This window comes from Lepidochelys kempii, chromosome 1 (genome assembly GCF_965140265.1).
Source record: "Lepidochelys kempii isolate rLepKem1 chromosome 1, rLepKem1.hap2, whole genome shotgun sequence".
Lineage (NCBI taxonomy): Eukaryota > Metazoa > Chordata > Testudines > Cheloniidae > Lepidochelys > Lepidochelys kempii.
In genome coordinates, this window is record NC_133256.1 from 3,325,596 (window position 1) to 3,341,311 (window position 15,716).

At 45.5% G+C, this 15,716-nt stretch overlaps 1 protein-coding gene across 1 annotated transcript; it reads right to left on the reverse strand.

The window, feature by feature from the left end:
* Positions 1-3,605: 3,605 nt before the first annotated feature.
* LOC140905576 (olfactory receptor 52D1-like) lies at positions 3,606-11,024 on the reverse strand. The gene is made up of 4 exons (XM_073329098.1): positions 10,979-11,024; positions 9,528-10,504; positions 4,434-4,439; positions 3,606-3,758 (listed from the first exon to the last, which is right to left on the reverse strand). Exons 1-4 carry the CDS (start codon positions 11,010-11,012, stop codon positions 3,606-3,608), a joined length of 1,170 nt encoding a protein of 389 aa, XP_073185199.1. The 5' UTR covers positions 11,013-11,024.
* Positions 11,025-15,716: the final 4,692 nt, after the last annotated feature.

Genomic DNA, 15,716 nt, shown 5'->3' on the forward strand with positions numbered 1-15,716 from the left:
TCACTCTCCTTACAATGTGTATGATAATCAAGGTGGGCCATTTCCAGCACAAATCCAGGGTTTAACAAGAACGTCTGAGGATGGGGTGGGGTAGGAAAAAACAAGGGGAACCTATTTAGGGAATATTTAGGGAATAGGTTCCCCTTGTTTTTTCCTACCCCACCCCATCCTCAGATGTTCTTGTTAAACCCTGGATTTGTGCTGGAAATGGCCCACCTTGATTATCATACACATTGTAAGGAGAGTGATCACTTTAGATAAGCTATTACCAGCAGGAGAGTGGGAAGGGGGGAAGAGAATACATTTTGTAGTGGTAAACACCCATTTTTTCATGCTTTGTGTGTATAAAAAGATCTTCTGTACTTTCCACACTATGCATCCGATGAAGTGAGCTGTAGCTCACGAAAGCTTATGCTCAAATAAATTGGTTAGTCTCTAAGGTGCCACAAGTACTCCTTTTATTTTTGCGAATACAGACTAACATGGCTGTTACTCTGAATTTTATTGTAGAAACAGTCAACTCACCAAAATCCCACTCAGCAGAGGAAGGAAATCTCCAGACTGCGAAAGAAAGGCAGAGCTGTGATCATCAGTGTATGAATTTCACTTCTGACATTCAGTGTGCCGGACAGCGACCTTTATGATTTCCCTGTGCAGTCCCTGTGGACTCTCAGGTTGGCCTGGACTCCCCTACAATTCCCTTGGCTTCTTGAGTAGCAAGAACAGCAGAAAATAGACCCTGGAGAACTTCAGGTAAGAGCCTCCCAGCAGAGTGAAGAAATGATTCTCTGATACCAGGGGCTCAGATTGTCGGGAAAACTGAGTCTTGCAGACTTGTTAGAGTGGCCCAGCACTACTGAAACCCCAGAGAGAAAAATAAAGGCCAAGGCTTAGATGTACTCATTTATCTATCTGCATTTCCATGCTCCTGCCCATTGTCATAGAATCTGAGCATCATCTCCTCTCCTCCCAGCGGACAAGCCCTGCACTGAATCCCTGACAATGCAACACGCACATTGAAAGGTTCTGGCAAATCCTTGTTTCAAACACAGAGTAATAGCCCCTCCCATATGATAGCCTCTCTTTGACCGAGGACTACACAGATTGCCCCTGCTTAGTCATAAACCCGCCATAGTGCAGTATCATGCCATGGGCAGAAGCAGCTTCCTGAGTCCCTTCAGTGATCAGCATGTGCCCTGAAACCTGCGGACTGCTAGAATCACTGCACCAGCTGTAATTAGGATAGGGAGGGTTGAGGGAGATGTTCAGAAGCATAGATGTGAATTAGGTGCCCAGTGTCCATCAGCATTCAGTGGGATTCTGGTTCCTACTGCCTTCGTGCCTTTTTACAGACCTAAAAGTCAGAATTCTTCAACAAAAAACCTTGAAAAACAGACTCCAACAAGAAACTGCAGAACTGGACTTTCACACTGGACACCATTAAATTAGTCTTGAATAAAGACTGGGAATGGATGGGTTATTACACAAACTAAAAATATTTCCCCATGCTAATTTTTCCCCTACTGTTACTCACACCTTCTTCTTGTCAACCGTTTGAAAAGGGCCATTCTGATTATCACTACAGAAGGTTTTTTTTTTCTTTTTTTTTCTCCTGCTGATAATAGCTCACCTTAATTGATTTATCTTGTTAGAGTTGGTATGGCAACCCCATCTTATCATGTTCTATCTATCTATCTATCTATCTATCTATCTATCTATCTATCTATCTATCTATCTATCTTGAGACTGTATTTTCCACTCCATGCATCTGATGAAGTGGATTTTAGCCCATGAAAGCTTATGCCCAAATAAATTTGTTAGTCTCTAAGGTTCCACAAGTACTCATATTCTTTTTGCTGATATAGACTAACACGGCTACCGCTCTGAAACCAAGTAGCCTTCTTGTTACCACTGCTGTACACTTCAACAACTTTTTTGTCCCGTTAACTCATTGAGCTTCCTCTGAAAAAACTTGCCAGGTTTAGGTACTAAGGTAGGGGACTTGTTTTGAGACACTTTGACCTAGCTTGCCGGGCCACATATTGCTGTTTGCCCGTACTTCACAACATACAACACATTGAGGCCTCGGTGCATCATTGGACCCACTCCATGCAAAGCCCAGTTTGAAATGAGCTGCATCATATTTACAACTTCTCCATTTTGCTGGAACCTCTGCTGCTGCCTTCCCTTTGGCTTGTGTTGTACGCTTTTCTCCCTTTGTCACAAAAGGATTTATGTCAGCTGTGTTTCACTATAAGCGTGCTGCTGATAATTGTTGTAAGATTCTTTTTAAGTACTTGGGGTGGAATCCACACAAATGACAGATGACCTGTCACAGTTGCCAAGAGACCCTGCACGGGACGAGTGTAGAGCCCTGAAGAGCCCCATGAGGCTGCAGCACTCACTGTCACCCCACACAGTTTGAGCCTCCCTTTATACATCCCCACACCTCCCATAGTCTGAGAACCGCTTCTCTAAGCAGATCTGAATGAAAGCAACTATCCAGGAAAAGAACAAGAAATGTGGTTTGGAACGATTGGCTAGTTTTTCAGCTCGTTCATACAAATCCTCATCACTTGCATAATTAAGCATATTTGTCTGAATGACGCTGAATTGATCAGCACCTACCTGTCAGCTTTGAAAGTGATTGGAAAGCTGTGCGTTTATTATATTGAGACACCTGTATAATGTGGTCATTTTGAAAAATATTTCTGAATTGGCAAGTCGTTCACCTTTTGACGACTATTGTTCCAATTGGTTGGCAGGGGAGTGCCGCCTAGGAGTCAGGGCTTAAGCCTGTGATGTGCAGACGCTTCTTGGTAGAGGAGGCCAGGCCCCTCCAGAGCACTGGGCTTTGACCCAGGGACCTTTTGGGGGCTATCAATACTCTGACAGCTGGGAATGGAAAGACGGCATGGCTGGTGCATGGATCTGTCATTTGGAGAGGGTGGCCAAGCACTGGAAGCTCCCCTGGTGCCTGCATCATGGCTCCACCTCTGCCTCCTGTTCCACCTCCGTTCTGTATGGCCCCCCTGCCTGCCACTGCCAAGTCCCTCCCCTCCTCTATTTCCTGTCCCACGTGGTCCCATTGCCCACCAAATTCCTCCACCCCCCACAGCCAGGACCTCCACCGCTCACCATTAGCCGAGTCCCTACCTTCTTTCCTCAATCCCCTGTAACCCAAGGCCCACCGTCCAGTGCCCACCGAGTCCCTCCACACCTCCACACCTGAGACCCCACCACTCGCAAAGTCTCGCCAACTCTGTGTGAGGAAGTTTCGAATTGATCGAAAGGGCACTTGAATATTTACTGAGCAGTCCATCAATGCCTTCTGGATCACATTTTAGCCCTGCACCTACACTTTTAGCTATGTCCATTGACTGGGATGAAAACCTATGATTACAATCATGTAACAGTGCATCCAACACAGGAAAATACAGCTATCTTCCCCATTTTCCTTTAGCATTCTCATTTTTCACTGGCTGATATTCTCATTCTCTCAGTGTGCTTGTAAGAACTATACAGCCAAGAAAGGCTGTTTTTTCACAGGTTGTTTGTGAGCATACTCTTCCTCTACACCAGGGGTAACAGGGACATCATGCAGTTCACAAAACTTTTGGGCTTCCTCCAAAAGAGCATCCTGCTGAGCTCAGGTTGGCATATGTTCCAGCACTTGGACAGTTCCCTGCTGTACACTGCAGACCTGAGAAAGTGTCATGCCTTGTGTCTGCAGAGCTTTGTGTGCTACGTGAATCAAACTAAGAACATGCTAAAAAAGGTCAAGCACACTCAAAAATGTATTTTCTACCCATTCTCCAACAAACCGAACGCTCCAATCAATCTTCAGTAGGGAAGCTCTGACAGTCCCAACAAGCTGCTGAGTAGTGCTCTTATGAAGTTCTTTGCAAGAGATGCATTCTTCTATCTGGATGACCATTGCATGTCACTTAAACTGGACAGTTTCAGTTTCACTCCAGCCGTCTTCTGGGCCTCCAAGTAAGCATGGTGTGTGCCAGGCTGTGAAAAGAAGGGAAACACGCCCCCTGGATTCTAAAAAAAAAAAAAAAAAAAATCACATTGCTATCCTGTTTACTTTGTATGCCTCAAATAAATAAAATCAAATACATTTCATGAGCCATGCAGCCTATATGTATAGTGGGGTGGGGGGAGGGGAGGGGTGATCTTCCAGCATTTTTGGAGGTACTCCAGTTACATGACCTCCCATGACAGCGGTACCATCAGAACACTGGGCTATGACCAGCAAGTTTGCAGCCCCTGGTGCTTGTAAAAACCATTGAACACTGGGATAGATGGCACCAGCATTCCCAGGCTCAGAGCAATCAATAAATCCTAGAAACTGGATTGAAACTGTTCCTTTATTTCCAGATTTTCTGTTTCTCTCACACAGACTGTCCTTTCCCTGTGTTTAAAACTGAGCTCTGCAGCAACAAGAACTGTGCAACACCCATTGTCCTGAACTTTCTGAAGGATTGCACTTTTCACAATGCCGGGAGCAACTTGTTAAAGCTCGTTTTGAGTTGAGTGGCTTGTGAGACTGAATGTAATTTTTTCCCCTTTCTTTCTTGTTTTTTTTTTTTTTTTGTGAATGGTTCATCATACTGTGAAAACAAATTGCATAATTACAGAAAGTTTCCATGTTTTGCTGATTCTTCTTTCTCTTCCTGACCCCTCAGTGCAATTCCTTGGTTATCCAAGTAAAGCTGTACATTGGGGATTCTTGCAGCATAGTTTATTTTCCTGTAATGCCTTCTTGTGAGAATTTGACAACTCTGCCACGGCAGAGCCCACTTCTTTTGACTGTTTGAATAAATGCCACCTTTCAGAACACTGCTTGTGTATGGGAGATTGAAAGTTTCCGAAGCTTTTTCCCTATATTTTCCCAGTCTCTTACTCCTTTTTGGTGAATGCAGGATCTCTCAAATCACTGGAAACCTGTCTGCAAGGAAAGCAGGGAACTGCATCTGCCTTCTCGCTGTACTCTAAAAATGAAAATGTCTTGTTATATTCCTACGTCAATGAGAAAGACCAAGACCCACTTTGCTTATTCTAGTTTCCCTAGTTTGCTCTCTCTCTCTCTCTCTCTCTCTCTCTGGACTTTGTACCAATTAATCACCTACGGCATTTGCATGCCTCTACTCTTTGGTAGATGTCTGGCTCCAACACCTGGACCAGCTGTGGGATTCCTCCTGCTGCTATGCCTGCTGCTACTGGAGAGACTCCGCTAAGGGGGCTGGAACACAGGGGGTCAGGAGAACACTTTTAAATGTGATTCTGTTTTTCACTGGCAAGCGGCAGGTGGTAGGGGCCTCAGGGGAGGGGGGTCTGGGTGGAGTAAAGGAGGGACTCAGCAAGCTGTGAGTGGAGAGGACAGGGAGGAGTGGGGTGCGGGAGAGGAGTAAGTAAGGACTTAGCGAATGCCACAGCAGCCGCAGGGTCCACCAGCGGGGTGTTGGGGGGAGAGATTTGATGAGTGATTGGCTGTGGAGGCTTATGGGGGAGGAGAGAAAGAATCATAGAATCATAGAATCATAGAATATCAGGGTTGGAAGGGACCTCAGGAGGTCATCTAGTCCAACCCCCTGCTCAAAAGCAGGACCCATCCCCAATTAAATCATCCCAGCCAGGGCTTTGTCAAGCCTGACATTAAAAACTTCTAAGGAAGGAGATTCCACCACCTCCCTAGGCAACGCATTCCAGTGTTTCACCACCAAAGGACTCAGTGAGAAGCAGCAGAGGTCTCAGCAGAGGGGCGGAGCAGGGACAGGAAGAGGTGGAGCATGGGTGGGGCCACGGGAAAAAAGCGAGAGGAGGTTTCAGGGGCAGAGCTCATTGGGGCCACCACATCCCAGGCGTCCATGCTCCCAAAGGTGGTTGGGCAGCGGCTGCACCACAGGGGAGGCTTAGCCTTCCATGGCCTATTATACCTGTCACCTATGTAAGGCAGCCCTCCCTGGGTCACTTCCTACCACCTCCCTGCGAATGTCCCAAAGTCTTTGTCTGGGGTAAGTCAGCATGAAGGGTGTCTGCTCACCCCAAGGCACCTTCTGGTGGCTGCATGTAGGGAGGCCTTCGCTTTTCCTCTCAGAGAGCAACTGCCTCTTCCTATGCTTTGGCCCAGCCTCCTGGGGCCGGCTCAGTACAAAGTCTCTCCCCTGCTGGGGTATTTCAAACAACAAATAAAGGGGATCAATCAGTCCAGCATTCATATGACAGATGAATGTGTCCCTCTCAGGCTGTCTCTGCAGCAGACCCTCCCTTTTCTCAGAGAGGGACATTTGGGCGAGATTCAAGGGGAGATTCTGCCTTCCCTCATCTCATCTCCCCTGGAGCTGCCGGAAGCAGGTCTATTCTCCTCCCTGGGCTGCCACAAAATGTGTTCTTCCTCTGCCTTTTTGCCTCTCTCAGGCACTTCTCTTCAGACTTGATTTGTCTCCCCCATTTTTCTGATAATTTACTTGCTGAACGTTTGGCTTTTTGAACTCAATTTGAAATGTAGCTACAAGTTCAGTGGTCTTGGGAAGTAATACTACTGCATTTTATAGGTCTGGGCGACACAGCTGGGCCCAGAATTCCTGGGAAGCTGAACCCCCATTCTCATCATGGTCACCTAGAACAGGGACTAGGGTGTCCCCACTCTGGGGTGCTATCTTCACAATGGATGCTTCCCTGGCCCACTGATCTTTAAGTTCCAAAAAAATATAATTTATTTAAAAAAATAAGAAAAATGGGAAAGGTTCACTGAAACAAGGCATGGGGCATGGGAACATCAGAAACAGCTCTCTCTGAGATGAAAGAAAAGTTCACAGTCTATTCTTCACACATCCCAGGCCTCCTGCCCAGGCTGTGCTGCGATGATACCATGGGTCACACATTTTCCCTGGCAGTGGCCACACGCCTTCAGGTTCTTGGTGGCAGGACCCTTCTCCCCAGCATCTGCCCTTCTATCAGATTTATGTCCACCCTTCTGAACACAGCCTTCAAGGCCCTCTTCTCTGATGACATCTCCCAGTGCTGGGCTCTCTGCCTATGGCCCCACCTTGGTCTCCCCAGCCGCTTATCATGCTCGGCTGCTGTGTTACTTGTGGCATGGGTGGTGTCCACTATCCTGGCTCTGGCCCCGCAGCTCCCTGCTGTAACTGAGCCCTGGCTCCCCATTGGCAGAGCTGGTCTGTGCCGACCCAGCTCCCGGATCCGGTCAGCTGCAGCTCCTCAGCTCTGCCTCAGCACTGCGGATCTGTGTCCAGCCCAGCTCTGCATTCGGGATTGCTGCTCTGGCCCTTGTGTTTCTGGCTGCTGCTGCTCCATCTCCAGCTCAGCTTGAGGTGGTTTGCCAGATTTCTACTGCATTAATAGGCCCAAATCACTTTAAAGCTAACCTAAAATTAACCCAATCTAATTCTTGAAAGAAGGTTTTTTTTAATTAACATATCTCTGTGTAGAACTAACAAATGAAAGCTTTTGTTCTATATCCAGTACAGATTAGGTTAAAAAAAAAAAAGCTACAAGCTCCACCAGGAATTCATCCACATTAGCAACAAAGCTATGAGATGAGAATCATATTCACAATCAAAACCCCAGTACTTGTATCCTAAGGGAGGGTTGGCAGGTGTTTCAAAGAAAAATGGTTGAATAACGGTGTTAAAAAAGCCCCAAATATGCCCAACTGTATGTAGTGTAAAATCAGCAATAATATTATTTATTTCAAATTCCATTCAGCGATGGCCGTCACTGTCCGTATTTTGAGTTGAATTAGTTACTGTTATTCTCTAAAAGGCAACATTTCATCCTTGCTGTCTTCATCAGAAGGAGAATGCTTCTGCTGCTGGCCACACGTGTCAGCAGTGACCCGTGCCATCATTTCTTACATTGGTGAAAACCGTTCGCAACAGATTTTTGTGTTGTTGCCGGTGCGCCCTAAGATGAAGAATTTTTTCTCAAAGTTCCTCTTGCATCTGGTAGCACAGGTTTGTTTTATCAAGTTCATCTGAGAAAATACTCTTTCAACTTTAGCGTTGCTAAAAGATAGGAACAAGAATGACAAAGCAACCAATGTAAGTTCACTAAAGCCTTTATCCCTAGTGGCATCCATGTGTTTGAGACGTTCAACCCAAATCTGCTCTACTTGGTTGTTCTGAGTATGAGGCCAGTGAACCAGAGGCAAAACTCTCCACTGCTGCTCCAACTGTTCAAGGTATCCGCTAAACAATGGCAAAAATGAGATACCAAGCCAATCTAGATTGTGAAGGACTTAGTACTACAAATGTTTGCTTAGCCTGGACATTTGATGGCAGTCTCTGTTTCATCTCTTTTACAAACTCCAAGATGATATCTGAACACCTACTTTTGACATCTTCTACAACGGAGATGGTTAGAGTGTATTTTGAAAGTTCCTGCTGAAAGCGACTCCAAAATCAACTGTGCAAAGCAGTAAGTTATTTGACTCCAAGGTGATGTTGTAATTTAACACAGCTGTCTCTTACCTGGGGTTTTAAGAACCCACAGCAGGGGCAATTTAAATATTTCACTCCGGGAGGCATCAGGAATAAATCAATGGGAACACATCAATTCTTTCTGATAAAGGATTAAATGCAAGTAAGCATGCTCTTGGCCAGCACTGCAGTTTATTAGATTTAAGCACACACAGACATGAACAATAGGCTTAGAACATCCCAGATAGTAACATAACATCTGGAACAGTATTGAGTAATTAACAGCAGGTTCACAGTGGCCAGTTGCTCACCAATCAGGGAGAAAGGATGTCAGGAAAACCATCTCTCAAGATGGTTTCAGAGGACTGCTCCAAAGTATGCTGTATTAGCTAATCTTTTATAACTTCTACAAAATGCATAGGTCATAGGGTCCCCACTAGATCATCACTTTTCCTAACTTTCAATAAACACACAGTTTCACACCTCTCACCAATAACTCTAGTAGAATGTCCTCAATTCCTGCACCAGCTTTTCTGTATTAGCACTTTCCAATGGAAATATTTGGTTTATCCTACAGGCTTCCTAAAGCATTAGACATAGAAAAATAAGGTAAATTTTGCTCACAGTTTTACTGTACATATGAAAAAAGAAGTTCAGCGTTGTAGTACCTTTCTTTGTCTGTGACAATCAGAAAGTATAGCTCCAGTTCATTGAACTGATCCAGAACCATGTTCACACAGGGTCTAATGGAAAGCCACCTTGCTTCAGAAAGCAGTAGTAACTTCCTGTAGTCTGGAAGTCACTTAAAGGGAAAATGACAGGTTGTGTGGAGGTGGGGGATGATGGGTAACACTGAAAGAGGTCAGGTGATGGTCAGAGAGTGGGAACTCAGCAATGGAGAGAGCAGTGCTTGGTGATGGAGTAATAAGATCTTAGTTGTGATGAACTTCTGTGACTCTGAACTTCCAGAATGCTGAGCTCAGCCAAACTGGGACAGAGCACTCGTGATTAACAAGGATATGTCGTTTCTTCCTCTTGTCATACAGGTTTAAACTCAATGTCCCCAGGCGATCACACGCTGCAAGTGTATTTGCCCACTTTCTCACGAAGCACTTTGGTTTTGGCCCCATAAATGATAGGGTTCAGCATGGGGGGGATGAGGCAATAGAGATTGGCCAATATGATGTGAACGTAGGGAGCGATGCCCTGACCGAACCGGTGTGTCAGAGTGGAGAAGAAAAAGAAAGGATAAGACATCAGCATCACACAGATGTGGGCAGTGCAGGTTTTGAGCGCTTTCTGGTGGGCTTTTTTGGAGGAGATCCTGAGGACAGCCCGTATGATTAGACCATAGGACAGGGCAATGAGTGTCAGGTCTGACCCAATGAATACAAAGGCCACCACCAAGCCATACATCCTATTGACTGTGATGTCCCCACACGACATCTTTGCTATAGCCATGTGGTCACAGTATGTATGGGGGATAATGCGGTTGGCACAGAATGGCTGCCTGCTCAGGAGCAGGGGCATGGGCAGAATGAAGAGAACAGCTCTTATCAAACCCACAAGCCCTAGCTTAGCTATTCGTGCATTGGTGAGGATGGTGGAATATCTCAGAGGGTTACATATGGCAACATAGCGATCGAAGGCCATTGTGACGAGAACAGCTGAGTGCATCATAGAACCCGCGTGAAGGAAGAACATCTGGGCGAGACAGCCACCCACAGTAATGCCTTTTAAATTAAAGCAAAATATACAAAGTGCCTTCGGCCCGACGGTGGTAGATATGCTGATTTCTGTGAGTCCCAGCATGCAGAGTAGCAGGTACATTGGTTTGTGCAGGGTCTGCTCTTTGCCTATAACAAACAGAATGGTGAAATTTCCCAAAAGGCCAAGAATGTAGAACATAGAGAAAGGTATTGAAATCCAGACGTGAGCAGCTTCCAGTCCAGGGAGGCCCGTTAGGATGAATGTTGAAGAGTCAAAGGGGGTGAAGTTGAAAGATGCCATGAGGTGGTTGATGCATTGATCAGGGTCAAAAAAGCTCAAGGTGCCTGTGAAGGGAGAGAAGCACAGTGAGAGGGGTTACTCACTTTATAACAAATAGTATGGCAACTATATTGTATAGTTATTAACAATCTAGAAAAGGGGGTTGAGTAGTGAGGTGGCAACATTTGCAGCTGGAACTGGTTTATTTAGGTCATAGTCAAGTCAGAGAAGTCCTCAGAGGGAGCTAACCAAGCCAGTGAATGGGCAGCATGATGACAGATGAACTTCACCGTCGAAAACTGCAACGTGTATGCCCATTGGAGGGAAAAGCTTGAACTCCTCAAACATTGAACAAGGTTCTAATTTAACTGTGTGAACTCAGGACAGGAATCTAGGCATCATTGTATACAGCTCTGTGGAACCCTGCTAAGAGTGCAAGCATGGACAGAAACTAAGCAAAACATTGGGATCCAAGAGGTATGGGATGGGGAATCATATAGAAAATACAATGCCATGAAATCAGCCAGTTAATATTTCACCCTCCTCTGGACTCTTCTGTGTAATACTGGGCATCCTTCTTACACAGGATATTGCAGAACTAGAGGGGTTCAGACAGGGGCAACGAGAATAATGAAGGACCCAGGGAAACTCTCATAGGAGAGAGATTGAAAAGACTGGGATAGTTACCTTACAAAGGATGAATAAGAGTGGATATGAGAAAAGTCTCCAAAATACTGACTGGTAGAGACTAAATCGAGAATGTGTTCTCTCTGTCTCATAACACAAAATCAAGAGGACATCAAATTACAGTGAAACATGGCAAATTCAAAACAGATTCTAAAAAGAATGCTTTTTTCACTCTATGCCTAATTAGACTGAGGGACTCGTTGCCAAAAGAAGTAGTTGAGGCCATAAGCTAAGTAAGAATCAGGAAGGTTTTGGACATTTGGACATTGGACATTGGGCCCCTTAATGAATGAGGGAGGCAACCTAGTGACAGAGGATGTGGAAAAAGCTAATGTACTCAATGCTTTTTTTGTCTCTGTCTTCACTAACAAGGTCAGCTCCCAGACTGCTGCGCTGGGCATCACAAAATGGGGAAGAGATGGCCAGCCCTCTGTGGAGATAGAGGTGGTTAGGGACTATTTAGAAAAGCTGGATGTGCACAAGTCCATGGGGCCGGACGAGTTGCATCCGAGAGTGCTGAAGGAATTGGCGGCTGTGATTGCAGAGCCATTGGCCATTATCTTTGAAAACTTGTGGCGAACGGGGGAAGTCCCGGATGACTGGAAAAAGGCTAATGTAGTGCCAATCTTTAAAAAAGGGAAGAAGGAGGATCCTGGGAACTACAGGCCAGTCAGCCTCACCTCAGTCCCTGGAAAAGTCATGGAGCAGGTCCTCAAAGAATCAATCCTGAAGCACTTGCATGAGAGGAAAGTGATCAGGAACAGCCAGCATGGATTCACCAAGGGAAGGTCATGCCTGACTAATCTAGTCACCTTCTATGATGAGATAACTGGTTCTGTGGATGAGGGGAAAGCAGTGGATGTATTGTTTCTTGACTTTAGCAAAGCTTTTGACATGGTCTCCCACAGTATTCTTGTCAGCAAGTTAAAGAAGTATGGGCTGGTTGAATGCACTATAAGGTGGGTAGAAAGTTGGTTAGATTGTCGGGCTCAACGGGTAGTGATCAATGGCTCCATGTCTAGTTGGCAGCCGGTGTCAAGTGGAGTGCCCCAGGGGTCGGTCCTGGGGCCGGTTTTGTTCAATATCTTCATAAATGATCTGGAGGATGGTGTGGATTACACTCTCAGCAAATTTGCGGATGATACTAAACTGGGAGGAGTGGTAGATACGCTGGAGGGCAGGGATAGGATACAGAGGGACCTAAACAAATTGGAGGATTGGGCCAAAAGAAATCTGATGAGGTTCAATAAGGATAAGTGCAGGGTCCTGCACTTAAGACGGAAGAATCCAATGCATTGCTACAGACTAGGGACTGAATGGCTCGGCAGCAGTTCTGCAGAAAAGGACCTGGGGTGACAGTGGATGAGAAGCTGGATATGAGTCAACAGTGTGCCCTTGTTGCCAAGAAAGCCAATGGCATTTTGGGCTGCATAAGTAGGGGCATTGCCAGCAGATCGAGGGAAGTGATCTTTCCCCTCTATTTGACACTGGCGAGGCCTGATTTGGAGTACTGTGTCCAGTTTTGGGCCCCACACTACAAGAAGGATGTGGATAAATTGGAGAGAGTCCAGCGAAGGGCAACAAAAATGATTAGGGGTCTGGAACACATGAGTTATGAGGAGAGGCTGAGAGAACTGGGATTGTTTAGTCTGCAGAAGAGAAGAATGAGAGGGGATTTGATAGCTGCTTTCAACTACCTCAGAGGTGGTTCCAGAGAAGATGGTTCTAGACTATTCTCAGTGGTAGAAGAGGACAGGACAAGGAGTAATGGTCTCAAGTTGCAGTGGGGGAGGTTTAAGTTGGATATTAGGAAAAACTTTTTCACTAGGAGGGTGGTGAAACACTGGAATGCGTTCCCTAGGGAGGTGGTAAAATTTCCTTCCTTAGAAGTGTTTTAGGTCAGGCTTGACAAAGCCCTGGCTGGGATGATTTAATTGGGGATTGGTCCTGCTTTGAGCAGGGAGTTGGACTAGATGACCTCCTGAGGTCCCTTCCAACCCTGATATTCTATGATTATATGATTTACATGGGTAGTGAGACTATCCAGTTACAATAGTTACAGCTAAATAAAATATTTTGGAAAGGCTATATGCCAAACTGTTTAAGAGCAGAAACTAATCTCCAGCTGTTAGGCATTAGGGTGACATCCTCATGACCGTCAGGTTATCTCTCCCATTCATCTACTACTGGGTTTCTTACATGTTCTTTTGCAGTACCTGAGGATGACACTGTCAGAGAGAGGACACTGGACTAGATGGACCGTAGGTCTGATCCATGATGCAATTCCTATTTTGGAAAGGAGCAAATTTTCCCAATGGAAACAGATATTATCCTGCTGGGCTATGATTTTTGTGATCAACAGAATGGGCATGAAGGACACAAGGGTCTTGGTATTTACGGCTAAAGGCCTGCACGTCTGTTATGTCCCTTGTTTCTTTTGGTGAGACACTTTCTTGCAGGCACCCAGCTTTGTCTGAGACACAAATGTAAGCAGAGACATGTTAACTGACAAATGTAAGCAGAGACATGTCAGCAACTCAGCTCCTTGCCGTTCTCATGTCTAAAGTTTGCAGGTGACACAAAAATTGGGGGATCGTAAATAATAAAGAGGACAGGTCACTGATTCACAGCAATCTGGATTGGTTCGTAAATGGGGTAGAAGCAAACAATATGTGTTCTAACATTGCTATATAGATATCTACACCTAGGAGCAAAGAATGTAGGCGATGCTTACATGATGGGGGACTATCGTGGGAAGCGCAAAGACTAAGCAAGGTTTGGAGTGTGTGAAGGGATAATTAGCGAAACATGAGCTCCCACTGTGACCCTGTGGCCAAAAGAGCCAATCTGATTCTTGGATGATAATCGGGGGTATCTCAAGGAGAGGTAGAGATGTTATTTTATCACTGAATTTGGCACTGGTGCAACTGCTTCTGAAATCCTGTGTCCAGTTCTGGCGTTCACTATTACGGATGGATGTTGATACATTGAAGAGTGTTCAGAGGAGAGTTCAAGATTTATTAAAAGATTAGAAAATCTGCCTTATAGTGGTTTCAGAGTAGCAGCCGTGTTAGTCTGTATCCGCAAAAAGAAAAGGAGTACTTGTGGAACCTTAGAGACTAAAATATTTATTTGACCATAAGCTTTCGTGAGTTACAGTTCACTTCATCGGATGCATGTAATGGAAAATACAGTGGGGAGAATTTATATACACAGAGATCATGAAACAATGGGTGATAGACTCAAGGAGCTCGATCTATTTAGTTTAATAAAGATGATTAAGGGGTGACTTGATAACAGTCTGTAAGTTTCTACATGGGGAACCAATATTTAATAATAGCCTTTTCAGCCTACAATACAGAGATGTAACACGATCCAATGGCTGGGAGTGAAGTTAAATAAAATCTGACTGGAAATAAGGCATGCATTTTTTAAATGGTGAATGTAATTAACCATTGGAACAATTTACCAAGGGTCTTGGTGGATTCTCCATCACAGATAATTTTTAAATGAAGGTTGGTGGTTTCTCTAAAAGATCTGCTCTAGGAATAATTTTGAGGAAATTCTCTGGCCTGTACCATACAGGAAGTCAGACCAGATGATTACAATGCTTCCTTCTTGGTTCGGAATCTATGAACATGTCCAGAGTCAGCTGGAGACATTTTCCCTGTAACCTCGTGCCTTTTTTTCGATTCATGACTGTGTTGAATTTAGACCTATGAGGATAAATTATCATGTGATTGTGGTGCCTTGAAAATCTTACACTGGGTGTGTATTTATGAGGCTGATCGATCCCGTGAGGCACTGCATGGATGAACGTTTTAGGTGAGAAAAATAATGACTAGAGCCCATAAAATCTCTGCACTGAGGAATGAATGTACAACCCTTGCCAAAAATGGCTAACAGAGCTGGCTAGGAAATGGTCCCAGAGCATCCTGAGTTGATCGTCTGTGTCCCAGTGACCCACTGTTTCAGTGTCTGTGGCTCATGCACATGGCAGGTGTATTGATCTAGGCCCTCACATGTCCCAGAGTCGCCTGCTCACATTATATAATGTGCAAACTTCTCAGCTCGCAAATTGTCCCTGTGTAGCAGCCCTCGAAGCAGCCTGTGGTGTGTGTGGGTGCACCAAGAGAAGCCGCACAGGTGCCCTGGCACTTGCTACGCTGTGTGTGAGATTTCTCACAGGCGAGACACAGTCACTGGTCTCCCCCCAGCCAAGGGAGCAGGCGTGACGGGAGGCACCTCACCCCCTGCAGAGGAAGAGCTGTGGGGAGCATAGGGTGGCTCAGAGGTGGTGGGAGCCAGGGATGACTGGGGAGCATGGAGATGACTCTAGCGACCAGGGTGCTGTTGTAATCGGGGCAGCCTGGGATGGGGAAGGAGAGTATGGACAGGGGGTCAGAATATGATGGGAAATTGAAGCAGCTGAGGAACAAAGATCAATGGTTCTTTCCACCAGCGAAATGCCGGAAGTTACATAATTAACAAGAACAGATGGAAACAAAATTAAGTAAAAGTTGTGACACCCAGGCTGCAGTTCTGTGGCTTGGCAGGGCAAAGAGACCCTGACACATCCCCACCCCACAA